The sequence below is a fragment of the Eschrichtius robustus genome, chromosome 19 (genome assembly GCF_028021215.1).
Source record: "Eschrichtius robustus isolate mEscRob2 chromosome 19, mEscRob2.pri, whole genome shotgun sequence".
NCBI lineage: Eukaryota > Metazoa > Chordata > Mammalia > Artiodactyla > Eschrichtiidae > Eschrichtius > Eschrichtius robustus.
Genome location: NC_090842.1, coordinates 19779743 through 19802211, shown reverse-complemented (window position 1 = coordinate 19802211; position 22469 = coordinate 19779743). Strand labels below are relative to the sequence as shown.

Sequence of the window (22469 nt, the reverse complement as noted above, 5' to 3'; positions counted from 1 at the left end):
GCCTGAGTGGGACCAAGCTGTGCTCTGAGGATGGCCTTACTTAACGTGCTGGAAGAGGACCCCGTTCCCAGTGATGTACAGTCTACTTCCATCCAGAGTGCTCTCGATGCGGAGCTGTCCCAGTGCGGAGTCTGGGTACTTGACAAGCAGACCCAGGGCCATCACGTACAGTGGCTTCACAGACTCTAGGCCTGCTGCACGGCCCCCCTTCCCAGGGCTTGGAGGAGGACAGGAGGTCCGGGAACAGCCACCTGTGCCAGAGAGAAAGGGGTGACTCCTAGATCCCTCATGGTCATAACTGTACTGGAAGCTTTGGGTCTTGCTTCCTACTGCTGCCTTAAATCAGTAACTAAAGAGACTTTGAGGGAGCTTATTTCCTTGCACAGCCAAATCTGGATCTGCTCGAAATCAGTATAGTTTTTCTTATATTCAGTCAGGTTTAGAGGTCAAAACTATTTGTTGAGAGGCGGGGTGGGTATGGGGGGTAGATTAATTAGCTGTATCACTAACATTTGAATTTCAGAATAACAGCCATCTGGCCCCAGCCTCTGCAGGAATTTCCCTTAGTTCCAAGCTCTGCTCTAATTATCCATGGGTAAAGAATGACAACCATAGCATAGAACCTAATGTGCATTACAGGCTTCCCGGATTCACAGTCCCTATCACTCTTGGGCAGAATTTTCCCCGGAGACACACTGTGTAGTGTTACTTTCAGGTTGGATATTTGTATTGCAGGCTCATGGGTGAAACCTTTTTCTCCTGCAGTGGGCACAATACACAGTCTACAGGACCCTGTTCCAGTGGCAACAGTGGGCCAGTGGCAAGCTGCCAGGTGATTTTCATGGGTCACCTCCAACCCTACAAGAGGGGTAGTACTCTCCTCTTATCACAGATGAGGAAACTGTGTCCTGAGAGGCCAGTTAAGAACCTTGCCCCAAATAGCAAAGCTAGGTGGGGCACAGCTGAGATTTGAGAGCACCTCTACCTCCAAGGCTACGAGAGCTGTTTCCCTTAGTTATGGTGCTTTATAAAAGACAAAAAACATGCTTTGTGTTTGGGGGCTGCTTTATGGCTTACAGAGCCCGTCCACAGGCATGCTTCCCTTCCAACGTCACATAGCTCTTGTGCAGCATGCACCACTCTACTCATCTCTCTGACCCATGTTCTCTGAAGGAACAGAAGTCTTTGGGGGAGAGGTTTGAACTTACACCCTTTGAAGTGGGTTGTAAGATCCCAAGACAGGCTCCTGAGACCTGCAGCAGGATGCCACTACCCCCAAATAGGATAGGGCGCCACTTGCCTGGGGAGGAGTCTGGGAGAGCTGGCCAGAAGTAGGGAAAGTCTGATTCCCATGGAATAAATACCTGGTGACACGCACGCCAAACTTCACATGTGCAAGACAGTTCTATATATTCTCAGAATGCCAGCTGAGGCCACACTAAGGTAGCTAGCTCCTGCAACATGCACAGTAGCTTCCATAGACATGCAGGATTTGGGAAATGGGATGGTTAAAGGCAAATAAAAAATATGAAGAGCAAATTGGAATGAGGTTGGGCCGGGAACTTGAAGGTCTGGACCAGGGTCAGGAAGTGTCAGGAGCAGGCAGAAACAGGCACAGCAGCCAGGGATTTGAAGTAGGGAGGACAAAGGAACTGGGGGGTGTGTGGGCTAAGTGAAGTCCTATGGGGAATTTCCCACGCCCTCCAGCTATGCCTGGAAGAGGAAGGATGGGAGTGCCAGGTAGGGGTTAGTTACAAGTTCCCAGTTGCTTGACACATCCACAAGGAGGGCAGACCTCCCCTGACCTTGGGAAGCCCGGCCTCAGGCCCAACTTCCCTCCCCTGGACACTCTGGCCCGGTTTCCCCACCCAGGCTGGGCTGAGCTACCTACAGGTCAGTGGCAAGACTGAGCAGACAGAGGGCACACTGGGTTTCAGACTGAAATTTCTCTTCTCAGATTCCAAGTCAGCCAAAACACCCACTTCTCTTACCACCACCAAAGCCCGAAGTGGTTGCGGGAGGAAAGATGTTTGTTTTTGGCTTTTCTGGCTAAAGCCCAGAATGCCCCAGGATGTCAAGGGGAGGGCAAGGTTCCCCTGGTGACATACCCGTGTTCATTCGGTACAACCTCACAGCTTCACTGAGCTCAGGTATTTCCAGAATTTCCACTTCTGCTTCTAACACATCGATGTTGGAGAAATTATCTGGTAGTAAAATCTTCTGTGAGCGGAGAAAATTCACTTGAAAAACAAAGGGAAACAAAATGGGTTAACAAGGTTATTTCTGATCTAATTGTAGGCCCAGGTTTTGGCAGGTTTTTGGTGCTACAACTTATCCTAGGCGCTCCTTATTCCGAAACAATTTCTAAACATACCTGGTTAGATTAGCTTTCAGTCTGTGGTTTTCAAGGTGAAAAACCCCAAATTACTTTGTTTTCCTGTGTCTGAGTCCGTGGGTGTGGCTTCCCATGGCCTGGCCTGGGGCTCCCAAGCCAGGCCTTCCTGGTGAGCACACTGGCCCTGAGACTTACCCTGTGAGTCTTGACCCAAGAGCAGGTCATTCCAAAAGAGGGAGTTGTCTTGCCGCTTAGAGAGGAAGGGCCTGGCCGAGCCTGGGTTGGCAGGTGGCTCTTGCAGTTTGTCCCTGCCTGGACTGCAGTGTGGGAGGCAGAGATGGAGCCAACGCTACTGTCCTATGTGAATCAACTTGGAGATTCAGAAGCACATTATAGACAACTTTCCAGGTGACTGTGACTATGAAAGGCTGGGGTTCCAGGCATTTGGTCCCCAGTACAATTTGGGTGTTTCCTGCCCTATTCATATAGGCAGCAGCAGCATCTTGGAATCAGTTCAGTTCACACCCCACCAGAGCCTGTCCTGGTGGAGGAGGGAGGCTCTCTTCTGTCCAGGCTTGAAAATCTCATCCCTCCTTAAGCCACTAGCTCAGGTGGACAATTCTACAATGATTCTGGGGAACCTTTCACCATCCACCCTTCTTCCCTTTTATCCTGAGTTTAGTGGAAGTGAGAGGAGGAAGGGACCATCCTTTGAAACAACCCTATTCCCTCATTTTATGGTGAGAGGAACTGAGGTCTAGAGCCCAGTTGGATACATAAAGGCAGAGAGATAAGTAGTTTGGAGTCCAGCTCAGGGTCTTGCCCTTTACACCAACTCTTGTGGCCCGTGCCACCACTGCAGCTAGTTTCCAGTGCCCCTTTACACCCAGGCCATTCCAAAATGAACAGGGAATAAAATAGCCCTGAGGCTAGTGGGAGTCTAATGCTGAGAATCCATTTGCTTCCAGGAAGGCTCTGTCATGCTTCCACCAGCTCTGCCCAGGGAAGCTCCTGAGGCCCTAAGCCCCAAGCTGGGCCTCCAAGGGGTGTGGGGTTAGGAGGGGTGGATGGGTCCTATCAGCCTGCCGCCACCTCCCACCCCCTCCCCCCACTCCCCCAACCCCCACCCCCCCACCCCCGATAGAGCAATCACCAATGAAGCGGAACTCGCTGCACTCGCACTCGATGAGGGCCACGGTCTTAGCCAGCCACAGCAGATTGTCTTCAGTTACCAGGCTTGGATACTTGGCCACTAGGTCTAGGGGCAGGAAGCAGTAGTGCACTTCCTCTTCTGTGTCTAACAGTGGTGTATCCATAAGTCCCAAAGGTGCCTTATCATGTAGGCCTGGAGGAGGACGTGCAGAGGGGTGTCACCACCTCCCAGAGGCCAGGGCTCTCAGAAGTGGGCAGGGCTCTCACTGACCCAGGGGCCCCAGAGGAAGCTGAAGAGATCACCCCAGAGGTGGTCCCTGCCAGATACCTCCTTCTTCTCACTCACTCTTTTCAGATGTAACCCTAGGTTTGGCAGAAGTGTGGTGGGGAGCAGGGCATGGAAATCTAGTTTTTCTGCAGTGAAGGGCAGTGGGACATGTGAAATTTTGGCTTATATACTCAGTCATTAAATTCATACTGGTTACCTATTTGTTTCTTTTTAATTGATCAAACCAATCACAGATAAAACAGATGACCTACAGATAAAATAGATCCTTTTGACTCTCCCGAAAGCTCAAAACCCATCAATAATCATGAATGGCTATTCTGGTGTCCCAGGTAGGTCGATCTATGCTGCAAGGCACCCACCAGACAGCGATCATTTGGAGACATTCCTTGTGTGGTGGTTAGAGGTGACTTGAAAGTATGGTGGAGTGCCCTGACCAATAGGACGGGGTGGAATACAGCCCAGCCTTGCCCAAGTGAAACCAGCATGCAGGGGAATGAACATGGAGAAGGATGTTTAGTTCCAGTGAGTAAGAAGTCATGGAGAGGGCATGTGGCAGGTACAAGCTCAAAGGAGATGACAGGAAGGTAGAGGAATCATCCAGAACTAGTTCAGAAATCAGGGCACTCTCTGGATTGAAGCCACTTCTATTAGAGTGAGAAGGGAAGCTGGTCTGGGCTTCAGAAAAGGTCAGTCTGTGGTTATACCTGTGAAGGCTGGGCTTTTTATAGGAAATTCTGAGGGTTTGCTGATACACTTCCACGTTCTCCAGTAGTTCAAAGATGCTCTCTCGGCAACAGGTATGTCTGCAGGCCTCACACGTAGATGGTGTTTCCCTTCCTTCAGATTATCTAGAGTCTGTGAGATAAAGAAGATTATTGCTTTGAAAATTTTAAACCAAGTAACTATCTACCAATTCTAGGGTAAAATACCAGGAAAAATAGCTTGTGACTTACTTTGGTAAAGTGTTTTGAAATAGTCACTCACAAAAATGTAAAAATGTAGGTCTGTAAGATGATATGCTGATATTCAAAATATCAATGACTATTTCTTTTCTGATTTTGAAACAATTTTTCTGGATTATAATTTTATGTTGATTGATAGAAATTTATCTTATGCAATCTTAAGAGTAATTTATATTTAATAATTAAAAACTTAAGATTTTATGCTATCATTTCTCCTCAAGAGTTCAGAAACCCTTTTGACCTGTTATAATTGTGATCTGCTTATTGTTTGTGCTCATCCTAATCCTGGAATGTGATTTAAGTAGGGAAATGGAGGTGGTACTGAGCATCACACTTTTCAAAGCACTTTTACCTACATTTGCTCATTTACCCTGACACAGCTCTGTGAGATAGATGTGGTGTTTGCATTCCCACTGTGCTGGTGAGACAGTTGCAGTCAAAGGATCTGTGAGTTGCCCAAGCAGTCTTCCAAGTCCAGAGCTTCTCCACTTGAAGGAGCAGGTGACCAGGGGTGGGCTGAGGCTGGAATGGAGCACCCCAGCTAGGTTGGGCTGAAGCCCAGGGTAGAGCCTTCATGCTGCCCACATTCAGGGACCTATCCTCCCTAAAAAGTCCTGCACAGGGCACAGATTACCATAACATCAAGCCCATTTTTTCTGTCCCTTCCTTAGAAGCAAATAGTATTTTCCCAAGAAATTTTTGGAAATAGCTGGAAAAGTAGTCCTCTAAAGGCACCACATGACCAGTTCTTTCTCTAAGAGCCTCAAAATGGACAGAACACCTCAGATGCAGTATGAAACTAATAAAAGAACCTGCTTAGCTACACAGGTGAAGCTCTTGTGAAGCTGCTCAAGGGAATCCTGAGCTTTGAGAAGAGCCCTCTGGTGGCCATGGCTATAAACTGCACCCTCATAACTGCTCAAGGTCTGTAAAAGGAGAGGACCGGAGCAGGTAATCTTCCTCACTTTGGGTGGCTGATGGATTTGTGGAAGGACTGGATAATAGCAGGGTCATGGGGAGTGCTTTCCTGGAGGCACTGACAATGGAGGAGAACAGTGCATGCGTGAAACAGCAGAAGTGAGTCTGTCATTCATTCATTTGAGAAATACTTGTACAACACCAGGGCCACAGTCAGATACTGTGCCTGGATCCAACAGTTTACATACACTGAGATAAGAGGCAGCATCAGTTATGAAGTTTCAGGACCTCCAGGAACTCTGGGATTTCTTTCGACAGCATTAGAAGGGGACCCAAGCTTTCTTTTTTTTTTTTTTTTTTTTGACCCAAGCTTTCTTGTCCCTCTTTGCTCAAGACTGCACACGACTTTAGCTTCTATATCAAACTGTAGCCGTTCTCAGGAGGAAAATCAGTGAGAGGTGAATTTCCGTATGAGGGAGTAGCTGGTCTTGGGCAAAGAGGAATAAAAATGAGGTGCCAGGAAGGTTACTGAGAGGCTGGAACAGATTCTGTATCAGTGGGTGGGCGGGATTATTGAGTTAAGGTGAGGGATAATAGCCTGGCAGTATTTGTGCTGTGAGGCAAAGAAAGGAAAATGGTGACTGTGCACAGAAGGGACAGGACAGGGTCGGGGGGACAGTAGGTAGGGATATATGCTCAGCCACCTGCTTCTCTGCCTTGAATGTGGCTTTGTTTAAGGTGTATGGAGGTTGAGGGAGTGTGTGAGGTGAATTTAGAGCAGTAAACAAGAGCCAGAGAGTGAAGAGCTCTGTCAGCTGGGCTGAGGAGTCTATCCCCTGGTTAAGAGAAGCCATTGAAGGATTCAAAGCAGGGACTGTGATTTGAACGATATTCACACCATCTCCACCCAGTCAGCCAGCAAGTCCTAGGACTCCATCTTCTGCTCTTGGCACCACCTCTTCTCTCCTCTCCCTTCCCCCAGTCTGGGTCTCCTTGTCCCCAGGCCCTCTCCACTCAGTGATCTTTCAAATAGGAAAATGAGTCCAAACCACTCCCCATCCTAAAAATCTTCAGTGCTCCCCATTACCTATGGGATCAAGTCCAAATTCTCCTTAGCAGTGCATGTAAGCTCCTTCACAATCAAGGCCAGGAGCAGGGTATACACGAGCAATACAAGGGCCTTAAACTCAGACAGACTGGGGTTTCAATCTTGACTCTGTCACTTAAGAGCTAACATTTACTGCTCAGGCGCTTTTAAACTGAATCCTCCTAATGTCCCCCAACTCACAAAGTAGGCTCTAGTACTATCACTCTCTTTTAGCAAATAGGAAACAAGATCCAAGAAGAGGAAGAGTACTCAGTGCCCCAAGTAAGTGGAGATGCTAGGACTGGAACCCAGGACGCTAGAGCCTGTGCTCTTAACCACTTTTCTTAACCAGCTGCCTCCCATTTGTCACTTAACCTCTGCAAGCCTCAGGCTCCTCACATGCAAAGTGGAGACAGTAAAATCTGGAAGATGTTGTAAGGATTAAAGGAAATATTACGTTAATTTCCTTCTTTTTAGTGGTCAAATCTCAAAGTACCTTTCCAGCTTCATCTGCCACCATTCTTTCTGTCTCCACCCCAACATCTGTGACATTAACTGCATACAACTCCAAAGACACACCATGTTCAGTGATACCTCCTCAACTTTATGTATGCTGTTCCCTCTTCCCAGAATACCTCTCTCCTCCTTTCCCTGCCTGAAGAGCCTGGAGCCTCTCCCAGCCAGAGTGGTTCATCCTCCCCCTCTGTTCCCACAGACCCCTGCAAACTTTTCTATCTCAGCCTCTGGCTTGGCTTCAGGCCTGTCCGTCCCCCTCTACTGAGGCTCCTGGAAAAAGGACTGGATTGATGCATCCCCAGCTTCTAGTCTAGAGCCTAGTATGTAGTAAGTGCTCAGAACCGCTGTGTTGAATGAAAGAATGCATAAAAATGGAGGGTTGGAGGGCTGAGTCCTCTGAAATGAAAAGCAAAATGAGACATGGGGGAGCCAAAAGGAGCTGGCAGAGAAGCAGACTGCACTCATAAAAACTGAGAAAGATGGTGAGAATCCAAAACCATAGGAAAAGCCAGCACAGGATTACAATGGGCAGAGACCAGAGAGTTCAGAGGACAGTGGAGGCAGCAATTCCAACTTGGGAGCTGGAGTCCAGAAGGAAGATCTAATGGGGTGAAGGACAGGGATGAAGGAGGAGATGGAGACAGGATGACAGGAAGAAAGGGCTCAGCTTGGGTCTGATTGGTAATGGATTGAAAGACATTGGGTGAAGTAGCATGAAAAGGAAGTGAAACTAGGGAGAGCTTGCAAGAGACAGCATATCATTCCAAGCCTATCCTAAGCTAACCGAATCACAGGAACCTGAACCTGCCATTTACTTTATCTGCAGATTCAAATTCCGAGATTCTCAGTGGAAGAAACAATGGTGCCCTTGAACAACTCTAAATCAGCCACTGGGGAGGTGACATGTTGGGGGAGGGAATCCCTACCCGGGAGAACAACCTGTTTGAGGATGGACCTAGAAGCACTATTTGGAGGTTCTCTTTCGTACCCAGGTGTGTCCTTTGGGGCGGGTCAGTAATGAGAGTCCAACTAGCTTGAGAGACGTGCTAGTTGAGGGAAGAATGATCTAATTTATAGAAATGAAATCTCCATTTCCTGCTACTTCCACTAATGTAAACTGTAAGCAGTACCATTTTCCCCCAAAAAAGGTGTGTTTGACAAATCTTGAAAAGGAAAAAAAAAAAACAAAACCCACAAACAAGTAAATCTACAAAGATCGCAATTCCTGCCACTCAAGACATGCTGGAAGCATTAGGCCAAGGAGCCTCAACTAGGTTTTTTTCTAAACTTTCTCAGCCAATCCTTGCTCTGATTTCTAGAAATACAAGGCCTTCTTCTCATGGGAAGCCATTTGGGTGCTGTAAGAATCCATGGGAAGCATCCCTTAACCCCTTCAACATGCTTTGTTGGTCTCAATAACACCTACTTATTTATTTACTGTCTGCCAGTCTCCCCTAATAGATATAACCTCCAAGACCATGAGGACCCTGCCTGTTTTGTTCTCTGCTGTATTTGCAGCACCCACAATAGTGTCTGTGGGATCTCAATATATTTTTGTGGAATGAATGAATGAATGAGTGAAGAGCACTTCAGAGAGCCCATGCTTCCAGCTGTCCTTTGGCTTTGCTGACTGAAGTTGCCACAGAGCGTGTGGCTGGTCTTCTGTGGACTTCAATTCCCTTTTTTTCTGCCTGAATATTACTTCTGGTACTTTTACCCTTCATATATTATGACCCAGAAAGTTATTAGAGGGAGGATTTCTTTAGGGAAATACAGACCTGAATTCAAATGGCTACTTGCTAGCACAAGGATAACTGATGTTGCTTTTGGCCTAGGTAATAGTGAAAAAATATGTCAATCAGAGGCAACATAAGACTGATGGCACAGGGGCGAGAGAGTGTGTGTGTGTGTGTGTGTGTGTGTGTGTGTGTGTGTGTGTGTGTGTGTGTATACGGTTGCCAAAAGATGGCTGACAAATGCCCTACTGGCAGAGCCTTGGGACTTAACGGAGGTTTTCCAAAGCAGCAGCAGTGCTCAGAGATGCCTTATGCTCTGATGTGGGCTGTTGGAAGGAATGTGATGGTAAGAGAGCTTGGGGGAGACTGCAAATCTCCAATTGCTTTGTAAAGACAAGGAGGGCCAGCACCACTTGGAAGCTCAAAGGAAGCAAGGCCGGTAGAACAAAAGGATATTCAGAACAGCTGCTATCAGCCAAACAAGCCAAATAAGACACACCTATCAGCGTCTCAAACCTGCCCCTCCACTGCCAGCTCCAGCCCCCTCACCCTGAAGTAGATTCAGCCTTCACAGATCATCTTGGGTATATCATTCAATGTTCTCTCAGCAGATATTTATTAAACACCTGTTATAGGCCCAGTACTGTGAGAGATGCTGGGAATGTGAACATGAAAAGAATACAAGCTAGTGCGGGAGAAAGACATATGAATACATGGTCTCAACAGAATTAGCACTGATCTGAGAGCAGAGAGGCAAAACTCCACCTGGAAATGTCAGGCTAGGCGTCCAGTGGGTCTCATTTAGGCTAAATCTTGAAGGGGAAGCATTCTAGAAAGAGGGAACAGCAAGTGAAAAGGTGTGGAGAGAAAGCATTTAGGGTGCTCAGTGAAATGCCTGAACACTGAGGGGTGTGTGTGTGTGTGCATATGTGCATGCGTATGTGCCCATGCATGCATGTAGGTGTGTATATGTGTTGGGATATGAGTCAGGACAAGCAGATGCGCTGTCCTGTGAGGAACCCTGATGCCATGTCAAGGCATTTACACTTGAGCTGTCCACTTACCCATATCAACAGATGAGCTACACTGTTGGGATAAATATCTGCTGTTTACATAATCTTCCTTTACAAGATCACAGTGGTAATCTGTCTTCACATCATGAGTAATAGGAAATGTGAGACTCGTCAGTGGTCTGTTTTCTTAAAAGCATCATTTGTGTGATCAACATAAAAACTCTCTGGCTCCCTTGAGCACAAGGAATGCAGGCGTTTTTGGGTTGCTTGTTGGTAGCCGAACACTCACAGGTGGAACGATTTAAGTTTCCAAACTTAGAAGTCCTCAGAAGGCAGTGAAAAAGGAAACACAAGTAGCATATACTGTCAACATACTAAGTCCTCGGTGGACTTCAAGGGGGCAAGTAAAAGGGAATCAACAGTCTGCCATGAACCTTGAACCCTTGTGAATTACCCTGAAGAAAAATTTCACACTCTGCAGTAGCAGCTATGACTCACAACCAAGCTGATAGCATATGAGAGGCTTGGAGCAGCTTACATTTACACAAAGGGGACTTCCCAAATTACACAGAAGGTCCTAGGAAGCACTGTGACATTAATGTACAGACCTGTAATGACTAGTTTATATCTCCCCTGTGAACAAGATATGACATTCCTAAGCATCCAGGCTCATGGATTTACATACCAACTTTGATGACTCCAAATTTATGTCTCTAGACCTGACTGCTTCCATGAATTCCACATCTATACATCTGGCTGCCTCCTCCCCATCACCACTTGGATGTTTGACAAGCACCATTTTCTTGCCTCTCAAACTTAATACATTCAAATCCGAACTCCTGATTTTTCCCTCTGAGCCTGCACCTCAGAATCCATCTTTCACCTGATTGCCCAGGATACAAACAGAGGAGTTATCCATTCTCTCTCACTCTACCTCCAATTCATCAGCAAACCCTATCAGTTCTGTCATCAAGACATATCCAGAATTTGAACACTTCTAAATCTACCATTACCACCTTAGGCCAAACCATCACTATCTTTCATTTGAATGCTTCAGGAGCCTCCTAACTTGTCTTCCTGCTCCTCCCATGCCCCAGTAGAGTCTGGGCCAGGGGTCAACAAAATTTTTTCTGTAAAAGGCCAGATAGTAAATATTTTAGGCTTTGAGAATATAGTTCCTGTTGCAACTATTCAACTCTGTATTGTAGCTTGAGAACAGCTATAGACAATGTATAAACAAATAAGCTTGGCGTGTTCCAATAAAAGTTTGTTAATGAACACTGAAATTTGAATTTCATATAATTTTTATGTGCCACAAAATATTTTTCTTTTGATTTTTTTCAACCATCTAAAACTGTAAAAGCAATTCTTAGATCACAGGTTGTACAAAAAAGGTAGTGGGCTGGATTTGGTCCATGGGATGTAAATAGTTTGCTGACTCCAGGTCTAATGTTAAGCCAGGAGTTAATGATGTTTTTATAGCTCTATTGAAATATATTTCATATTATATCTAATGTGAATAAATTTTATGTTATATATTAATGATAAAATTTACTCACTTATACAATTCAATGATTTTAAGTATGTTCACAGAGTTGTGCAACCATCATCACAATCTATTTTAACATCATAAAAAGAAACCCTGTACCCATTTACAGTCCACTGCCTATTTTTGCTCACCCTATCCTTCTCACCCCATACCTTGGCCTTAGGCAACCACTAATCTACTTTCTGTCCCTATTAACTTTGTGTATTCTGCACATTTTATATAAATGGAATCATACAGTATATGGTCTTTTGTGTCTGACTTCTTTCACTTAGCATAACATTTCAAAGTTCATCTTTGTTGTTACGTGTATCAGTACTTCATTCCTTTTTATTGACAACTAATAATCCATTGTATGGATATATCATTTTGTTTGTCTATTTATCAGCTGATGAACATACAGGTTGTTTCCACTTTTTGGCTATTATGAATAATGCTGCTATGAACATTTGTCTACAAGTGTTTGTGTGGACATCCTGTAGGTTTTAATTTCTCTTGGGTATATACGTGGGAGTGGAACTGCTGGGTCATAATGATATGTTTAATTTTTTGAGGACCTGCCAGACTGTTTTCCAAAGAGGTTGCACAAATTTACATTCCTATCAGCAGTGTATGAGGGTTCGTTTCTCCATATCTTTGCCAACACTTGTTACTATCTTTTTTTTTTTTTTTAATTTATTTATTTATAGCTGTGTTGGGTCTTCGTTTCTGTGCGAGGGCTTTCTCTAGTTGCGGCAAGTGGGGGCCACTCTTCATCACGGTGCGCAGGCCTCTCACTATCGTGGCCTCTCTTGTTGCGGAGCACAGGCTCCAGACGCACAGGCTCAGTAATTGTGGCTCACGGGCCCAGTTGCTCCGCGGCATGTGGGATCTTCCCAGACCAGGGCTCGAACCCATGTCCCGTGCATTGGCAGGCAGACTCTCAACCACTGCGCCACCAGGGAAGCCCTGTTACTGTCTTTTTGATGAGAGGCATTCTAGTGGGTGTGAAGTGGTAACTCATCATGGTTTTGATTTGCATTTCTCTGATGGCTAATGATATTGAGCATTTTTCATGTGCTTATTGCCCATTTGTATATCTTCTTTGGAGAAATGTCTACTCAAATCCTTTGCTCATTTTAAAATTTGATTGTCTTTTTGTTGTTTAGTTGTAAATGTTCTTTATATATTTTGGATACATGTCCCTTATCAGATGTGTGATTTGCAAATATTTTGTTCCATTCTGTGTGTGGTCTTTTTACTTTCTTGATGGTGTCCTTTGAAGCACAAAATTTTAAAATTTTGATGAAATTCAAAATTCATCTATTTTTTCTTTTGTTGCTTGTGCTTTTGATGTTGTACCTGAGAAAACACTGCTTAACCCAAGGTCTAATGATCTTTTAAAATGTTAAATTTGATAATTTTACTTCTTTCTTTAAACATCTCCAAAAGGTACCTATAACATTTAGAATAGATCCTGAGTCTTCAGTGTCACCTGTGAGACTCTGCAAGATCTGGTCCATAGCCTCCTCTGACCTCATCTGTTTTTGGCATCTCCCTACTTTTTTTTTTTTTCCACACCGAATGGCATGTGGAATCTTAGTTCCCCGGCCAGCTATTGAACCCACACGCCCTGCGCTGGAAGCGCGGAGTCTTAATCACTAGACCACCAGGGAAGTCCCGGCATCTCCTTACTTCTCATTGCACCTGACAATGGCTGCTGAGTCTGCCTCTTCCAAGTCACTCTAACCTCAGGGCATTTGTGTTTGTTTGTTTGTTTGTTTTTTAAATAAATTTATTTATTTTTTTATGGCTGCACTGGGTCTTCGTTGCTGCGCACAGGCTTTCTTTAGTTGTGTCGAGCGGGGGCTACTCTTCGCTGCGGTGCGCGGGCTTCTCATTGCGGTGGCTTCTCTTGTTGCGGAGCACGGGCTCTAGGTGTGCGGGCTTCAGTAGTTGCAGCATGCAGGCTCAGTAATTGTGGCGTGCAGGCTCAGTATTTGTGGCGCACGGGCTTAGTTGCTCCACGGCATGTGGGATCTTCCTGGACCAGGGCTCGAACCCGTGTCCCCTGCATCGGCAGGCGGATTCTTAACCGCTGCGCCACCAGGGAAGCTCCCATTTGTGTCTGTTGTTCCTTATGCCTCAAAGCTCTTTCCCAGACGTCTGCATGACTTGTCCCTCTTTCATTCGGTCTTCTGCTCAAATGTTGCCTTGTCAATGAGGCCAGCCCTGACCACTCTTTCTAAAGGAGTAGCTGGCCTCAGTCACTTGCTATCTCCTTACCACATACTACACATCAGTACATTACAAAACAAGCAGATTAGATGTAAATGCTTTATTCTTTCAACTAAATTCCAGTACTATGAGGGCAGTGACTGATAGATTAAATAAAAACTATACATACAAAAAGAAAATCATATAAACACATTCTGAAACCCCAAGAAGTTCTAGAATACAGAAATGCCATCCTCCTTCACTATTACACAGGAAACACTGCTCTATTCTTCATAGCACACACCTCTATCTGACCTTGTACGGCTGTATGGTTTATTCCTATATCTCCAGTGCTTGGCCTGTGATTGGTGCTCAATACACAATAAATGTTACACTTAGAATCAAGACAATAATAGGTATTGAGTGTGCCCTTTGAAGGCCAAAGCTATAGGCCAGGGGGAGGTGGGGTGGGCAGGTGGACGGGGCTGGGGGACGGGAGAGATAAAGGGTAGGGATGTGAGGGGATGAGGAAGGGTAGAGAGCAGAGCAGCAGTGTGAGCTCAGGCACCTGTCCTCCAGAAGATTCCCATCTCATTCTACTTGTTGGCTCCTATATGGCTTTCCAACAAAGTTTACTATATTATAGATAATCCTGTGTAGGATATGCCACCTGTTGCGTGCATGGGAACTTTAGTTAGTGGGAGGCAAAGTCCCATTTTTATTGCTAGGGGCTAAATCTGAAGGACTCTACAGTGAGCAGCACTAACAGGTTAGAACAATTTAGATATGTGCTGTCCAATATGGTAGCCATTAGCCATATATGGCTATTGAGTACTTGAAATGTGATAGTCTGAATCTGAGATGTGCTTTAAGTGTAAAATACACATCAGATTTTGAAGACTGAGCACATAAAAAGAATGTAAAATATATTAATTTAAAAATATTGGTTACATATTGAAATGACAGTATTTAAATATACTGGGTTAAATAAAATATAATATCAAAATTAATTTCACTTGATTTTTTTTAATGTGGCTACTAGAAAAATTTAAATTACACACGTGGCTCACATATGTGGTTTATATTATATTTTTATTGGATCATCCTATGTTTTCCTTAAAGCCCAAAGGAATAATGCCTGGTAACCACAGTGCTTTCAATAAATACTGGCTGAATGCATTAAGGTGGGCTGCCTGAGAAGGGTCTTTAGACTAGAACTGGCAAACTCCATTTTCTCCAAGCAAAATGTTTGTACACTTAGGTAAGAACCTGAGTATGTGGACAGGCCTTAGGAGTGGGGAAAATGATGGAAACGAGTGAAGCTGTTGATTTGCTTGAGATTGCTGTTGATTCTCCAGCTATATTTACACTCTGCTTCAATGAATAAATACCACTTCAGCTGGGCCGGCCTAAATGTTTATTTAGAGCACCATTTCCAAAACATAAGCACTTGTTTTTTGGTCTGTTTTAGGGAGGCAGATCCATATGATTCCTCAAATACTTCTACTGCTCACACAACTTGGAACTTTGAAATTGGACCACTTCATTGGCTTCTGAGTTATTACCTCCCATTTAGAAGTTGCTTCCCAAATATATTTTGTTTCAATTTGGGAAGTAAGGACATCAAAGGAATTAAAGGGCTGATAAACTGTAGAATAGGCTTGTGCTCTTTAAAATGGTTCTTCAAAAAATTGTCTTGATCTCTCTGATTTTCTGCAAGTGACTCCCTCCTTTTCCCCACAATATAGTGCTTTGGTATAGAATCATTAGCAATCTTGGGAATTCCCTGGCAGTCCAGTGGTAAGGAATCCGCATTTCCATTGCCAGGGGCCCAGGTTTGATCTCTGGTCGGGGAACAAGCCGCGTGGTGCAACCCCCCCCCAAAAAAAAATCAGCAGCCATCTTGACATTCCAGGCTGATTAAATGATTTGGAAGCCAATTGTAAGCAATTCTAGTACTCAGTTCCTGGGATAGTTGAACAAATTTTTATTTCGGGTGGGTAACTTTAAAAAAAATAAAAAGAAAAGACTATACAACAACTTGCACTGGAGTATGTTAAGGATTTTGATTTCCAAATGTATAATACCTTTTTTTATTTTTTTAAAATTAATTTATTAATTTATTAATTTAATTTTTGGCTGTGTTGGGTCTTCGTTTCTGTGCGAGGGCTTTCTCTAGTTGTGGCAAGCGGGGGCCACTCTTCATCACGGTGCGCGGGCCTCTCACTATCGTGGCCTCTCTTGTTGCGGAGCACAGGCTCCATACGCGCAGGCTCAGTAGTTGTGGCTCACGGGCCCAGTTGCTCCGTGACATGTGGGATCTTCCCAGACCAGGGCTCGAACCCGTGTCCGCTGCATTGGCAGGCAGATTCTCAACCACTGTGCCACCAGGGAAGCCCTGTATAATACCTTTTAAGAGAAAACACTGATTTCGTAAACAGTGTCCATGAAAACATGCGCTATGAAATGTTCTCATTCCCATATGACCCAGATATGCATGGTCTAGCTCAATTCTCTTCTTTGAGGTGTTGGAGAGGCATAGTTCGTAGTGCACTGAGCTGCACTGTGGCTTGTCAGTCAGTGCTCGTGAAGACAGAATAAACAACACCTTGTCCAGACAGTAGGATTAACAGGGAGCATGGCCAATGGTCCTTCCCAGTCATAATATTTAGTTCTTCCAGGTTAAAAAAAATCATTGTTCAAAAACTAAGAATAAACTAATTAAGATAAACCACAGAAATGATTTCTGTAGTCTGGAGAAAAATTAGGAAAGAAGGTAATGTTCTTCAGTGATACTATGATGGTTTAAAAGTAAAGGTATTTAAAGCTCTTACACCAAGAAAAGAAGTCTTGGAAAACAGAGAAGTGAAGACGAATGAAAGATTCTGCAGTTTGGAGGACGTTTTACTTTGCTGTAAATGAACATTGTGTACCTAACAGGCACAGTGAGAAGTGATGTCCTTTTTTTTTTTTTTTTAAATTAATTAATTAATTAATTTTTGGCTGCATTGGGTCTTCGTTGCTGTGCACGGGCTTTCTCTAGTTGCGGCGAGTGGGCTTCTCATTGTGGTGGCTTCTCTTGTTCTGAAGCATGGGCTCTAGGCGCATGGGCTTCAGTAGTTGTGGCACATGGGCTCAGTAGTTGTGGCTCTCGGGCTCTAGAGCGCAGGCTCAGTAGTTGTGGCGCACGGGCTTAGTTGCTCCGCGGCATGTGGGATCTTCCCAGAACAGGGATCGAACCCGTGTCCCCTGCATTGGCAGGAGGATTCTTAACCACTGGGCCACCAGGGAAGTCCCAAGAAGTAATGTTCTTGACAAATCTTTTAGATTTTAAATCTCAGACACAGTGTATGTAGCAAATCCTACAATTTCTAGTGTTTCCACCTTTTAAAATTCAACAACAAAAGAAAGAAGAAGCTTAAGCTAGGATTTCCAAGAGTCAAGAACACCCTTTCAGGCCATGGAAAGTCCTATCCTGGGTCTGTGGTGGCTGCTGGCATAGATAAGGCAGAGTCAGATGAAATCCTTTATTCAGAACATGCATTTCTAGTGTACCGTTTATTACCTTATCTCACTCATCACACTTCCTCATTAAGAGGATCATCTCAGCAAAGAATATATAAAAGGACACAACATTTTAGTGATGTAAGGCCTATGTTACTGATCACCACTCCTGGAAGACAAGAGTATCTTACCTGCAGCAAAGGCATCAGCTGCAAACCCAGTGCTTGCTCATAGAGCAAGTTCAGTTCTGCACAACTGGAGAAGGAGAGTTTGGAGGTGTAGAGGTAATAGTGCACATGCCTGAATGTGGAACCATCTCTGTCAATGAATAGCCTCTGGCTTTCCAAAGAGGTCAACGCTGAAGCCTCCTTCCATAACAGGGAGTCTGGGAACTGAGCGAGTTTGCTTCTGGGAACCGAGAAATGCCAGCCCCCGACGTTGAAATGAAACAAATCCTCTGCTGACTCATGAGGTATACCAGGCTCCTCCTAAAGGGAAAATGAAAAGAGATCTATGCAATAAAAGGAAATAAAAAGCATCCATATTGGAAAGGAAGAAGTAAAATTATTTCTATTTGTAGATGATGTGATCTTGCATAAAGAAAATCCTGAGGAATTCACTATTAAATTATTAGAAATGAGTTCAAGAAGGTTGAAGGGTACAGATCAATATAAAAAATCAACTGTATTTTCATACCAGCAATGAACAACACAAAAATGAAATTAAGAAAACAATTCCATTCACAATAGTATCAAAAAGAACAAAGTAATTAGGAATAAATTTAACAAAAGAAGTGCAATACTTGTACTCTGAAAATGTCAAAACATAGTTGAAAGAAAATTTAAAACACCTAAATAAATGGAAAAACATCCCATGTTCACGGATCAGAAGACAATATTGTTATGGTAGCAATACTCTTCAAATTGATCTATTGTACAATTGAACACAATCCCTATGAAAATTACAACTGCTTTTTTTTTCTTTTGCAAAAATTGACAAGCTGATGTTAAGATTCATATGGAAATACAAGGGACCCAGAATAATCAAAACAATCTTGAAAAAGCAGAACGAAATTTGAGGATTCACACTTCACACTTTCAAAACATACTACAAAAACAAACAGGGCTTCCCTGGTGGCGCAGTGGTTGAGAATCTGCCTGCCAATGCAGGGGGCACGGGTTTGAGCCCTGGTCTGGGAAGATCCCACATGCCACGGAGCAAATGGGCCCGTGAGCCACAATTACTGAGCCTGTGCGTCTGGAGCCTGTGCTCCGCAACAAGAGAGGCCGCGATAGTGAGAGGCCCACGCACCGTGATGAAGAGTGGCCCCCGCTTGCCACAACTAGAGAAAGCCCTCACACAGAAACGAAGATCCAACACAGCCATAAATAAATAAATAAAGCACACCTAGTATAGTGTAATTAAAAAAAAAGAAATTTGATTTAAAAAAACACAAAAAAAACAAAACGAAGACCCAGCACAGCCAAAACAAGTAAATAAATAAATAAATTAATTAATTAATTAATTTTTAAAAAAAAGTGGGTTAAGAATCTAAATAGACATTTCTTCAAAGAAGATTCACAAATGGCCAATAGCACATGAAAACATACTTAGCGTCATTAGTCATTAAGGAAATGCAAAGCAAAACTCACAGTGAGATACCATTTAACACCCACTAGGATGACCTGAATCAAAATAATAGATAATAACAAGTGCTGACAAAGATTGGAGAAATTAGGCATCTCATACACTGCTGATGGGAGTGTAAAATGGTGCAGTTGCTCTGCAAAACAGTTCAGTGGTTCCTCAAAACATTAAACACAGAGTTCTTACATGGTTTGCAATTCCACTTCCAGATATAAGTGCAAGAGGGATGAAATCCTATGACCAAACAAAATTTGCAGGCAAATTTGCAAGCAAAATTTGCAGGCATTCATAGAAGAATTATTTATAATAGCCCAAAAGTAGAAACAACCAAAATGTCCATCAGCTGATGAACTAGTAAACAAACTGTAGTGTATTCATACAATGCAATGCTATTTGTCAATAAAAAGGAATGAAGTACTGATACATGCTAGAACATAGACGAAACCTTGAAACATTATGCAAAGTGAAAGAAGCCAGACGCTAAAGACCACATATTATTCCATCTATATGTAATGTGCAGAATAGGCAAATTTATAGAGAGAATAGATTAGTGGTTGCCTAGGGCTGGGGAGATTGGAGGGGAAATGGAAAATGACTTGTAATACATATGGAATTTCTCTTTGGGATGATGGAAATGTTCTAAAATTGATTGTGGTGATGGCTGCACAGCTCTGTGACCATACTAAAAACCACTGAATAGTACACTTTAAAATAGTAAATTGTACGGTATGTGAATTATATCTTAATAAAGCTCTTTTTGAAAGAGTTATGATGAGGTGCTCCCCACTCCACTGAATATGTCAGGGCTCTCTTGGAATCATACCTGCAGAGACACTACATTATTAAGGCCATGGCAGGATGGCTGAATGCTGTGGGTTCCTTTTTATATATACAAAAGCAGCAAAGATCATTAACCTTCCCCAGTTCATTGTTAAAAGTTGAAGGTTATCTATTCATAAACAAATTGTCCATTTTGCTTCAAGATGACTTAACTTATCAACACTATAGAAAAGCAGAAAGCCATCAAACATACAATCTGTATCAGACTTTAAAAAAAACACTCAAGGAGCACTACTCTTATAAAAAAAATTTAGAGTCGTAAATAGTATGTAACATTTTACCTAAAAAAGAACCATAAAACAATACTGAATTTGTGAAAATAAAGGGAAGCCTCACTAAAATGGAGTCAGGAGGCCAGAAGAGGGAGCTCTCACACACATGCCACTCAAGGTCAATAAAATATCCAACGAAAGAGACATAACTCAAAGCTCCAGCAGGAGGTGATACTACCTTACTATTGGCCAGCAGGAGGAAGATTTTCTTCTTGCCTGGCACAGCTCAGCCAGTGAGAGACTGTCACAACTCAGCCAATGGAAAGTCACTATACTTCAAACTCCCAGTTTCCTCCAATGGATTTTTTGTTTATAACAGCCCCTCCCAACTTCCCCTTCTCCCTATAAAAGAGTTTCATCTTTTGCTTTACCAGACTTGCATGTGGTTCACCCTGGTTGCATGTCCTGAGTTGCAGTTCTTTACTGCTCCCAAATAAACCTGTTTTGCTGGTAAAAAATAACTGATTGTTTTAGGTTAACAAATTCTAGGTAAACATTATGCATGCTGAAGTGATTGGGGTGCAATGTACCAATATTTGTAACTTATTTTAAAATTTATCTAAAGATAAGACGAATCGATAGAAGGATGGATAGAGGATATGTGATTAAACAATTACAGCAAAATGTTCATTGTAGAATCTAGGTGGTGGGTATATAGTTTCACCGTAAAATTCTTTCAAACTTGCTAAATGTTTCAAAATTTGTATTAAAATGTTGGTGGGGGGAAAGAATGTTAAAATAAGAGGTGGTTTCTCAAGGCAGGAAAAGCCCACTTCTCCAACAGAAATCTGCATCTCCTATTTTGACAGCTGAGTTAGGAAAATAAATGCATGCAACAAAGAAGGGGGTGGGGTTCTCTTCTTATAACAAGCCTTGTTGAAATATTCAGATATAAAGAACAACAATTATACATGGCCCGTTTGAGGCTAGAAGAATTAAAAGGGACATGAAGAGAAAGATTACAAACTGTAATGGTGTCACGACTCACAGAAGCAGAGCTGGAAAAGCCAATCTAGTGAGCTTTTGAGTCCTGGCCTTTCTAAACATAGGTAAAGCTGAACATGACAAGCTGAGGGTAACTAAGGACCCCACCTAGACCAGAAAGCATAAATATGCAAGGACTCTTGATTTTGCTTTCTATTCTCCTTAAAGGTGACAGGCTGGTTGAGAGCTCAGTGAAAGTGTCCCAAGTGTGCATATTTTGGGTGCCAAATAAAACCTGCTCCTTGAACGTGAGCCACAGTTCTGGTCTCAGTTCCTCTTTTCTTATTAAAGATAGGGTATGACAAGGGGTCTTGCCACAGAGTTTGCCTCCTTCTTACAGGTACATGGCCCATCCACAGGTGGGCTCTCAAGAGAAGCCTGCTGGAGGGAGGGTTGGGGTTAAGGATGTGGTTATGCTTTCCAGAGTTTTCTTCCCAAAGACTGCTCAGGAGCTGGTTAGTGCAGAACTACCCCGGCCTGGGAAGAGCCCTCAGTCACAGGCTGGGGGCCTGTAGTACTTGAAGGACAAAAGGCTTCTTGCCAGATTGACTGCAGGAAATGGGGCAGCCCCAGCATAGTCATCCCCACCCCATCCCAAAAGGTATCTCTCTTCTCCACGCTGAGCCCTCTCTCCCAGAGGAGCTCCTTCCAAATCAGTTTCTAGAACTAGAACTGCCTCATGCTCTAAAGACAGGACCTCAACTCCTCAGAGACAACGTTTCATATCTGGAGCTTCCCATCATGCCTCAGAGAGCTGCCCTCCAACCCAATCCTTCAGATCCCCCCACACCCACCACGGTCACCCTCCCGCCCACCGCCTTGCCTCAGAGACAACATCCCCAAGCACTAGAGATATGAAGACCACCCCGTCAGAAGCACACTCCCACCCTTCAGACCTGGCGTCCCCCACACCCTCAGAGCTAAAGCACTTCAACTCTCAAAGCAGGTACATTCTTCTGACTCCCCAGAACTAGCCCCCAAACCCTTCAAAGCTGGGGCTATATCCACCCGCTGTGTCCCAGAGTCAGGTTCCTAACCCCACAGCCCTAATCCTCCGCCACATCGCACCCATTCGCTGTTTTAGTGGTTTTGGGGTCCCCGCCAGGGCGGGCTCCATACCATGGTCTAAGGTCCTGAGGCGGGTGGGCAGGAGCGTGACCCGGGCAATAACGGCTCCCGGAAGCGCGGCGACGCGCGGGGCGGGGCGGGGCCTGGAGGCGTGGGGCGGGGCTTGGAGCGCGCCGGGCGGCCTCGCGGGCGGTGACAGGTGAGCGGCGGAGTGGGGCAGGTGGGCGGGAATGGCGGAGCAGTGGGAGCTGGACGAGGAGGGCATCCGCCGCCTGGGGGCGCTGACCCTGGAGCAACCCGGTAGGGCCAGGCCGGGAGGGCCTGGATCGGGACTTGGGGTTAGAGGCTGAGGGGAGAAAACTGAGGGGGAGGCAGAGGAACCTGAGGTAGATGGCGGGGAACGG

The 22469-nt window shown here is 44.3% G+C and overlaps 1 protein-coding gene across 1 annotated transcript in view; it reads right to left on the bottom strand.

Moving 5' to 3' along the window:
- Positions 1-22194, bottom strand: part of KCTD19 (potassium channel tetramerization domain containing 19) — a 31873-nt gene extending 9679 nt beyond the window's left edge. The window contains exons 1-6 of the mRNA XM_068528342.1: positions 22117-22194; positions 17446-17742; positions 4481-4631; positions 3489-3680; positions 2109-2240; positions 41-251 (exon numbers count right to left, since the gene is read on the bottom strand). Of these exons, the coding sequence (XP_068384443.1) occupies positions 41-251; positions 2109-2240; positions 3489-3680; positions 4481-4631; positions 17446-17742; positions 22117-22119 (986 nt within the window). The 5' untranslated portion in view covers positions 22120-22194. The remainder of the gene's footprint in view (positions 1-40; positions 252-2108; positions 2241-3488; positions 3681-4480; positions 4632-17445; positions 17743-22116) is intronic.
- Positions 22195-22469: the final 275 nt, after the last annotated feature.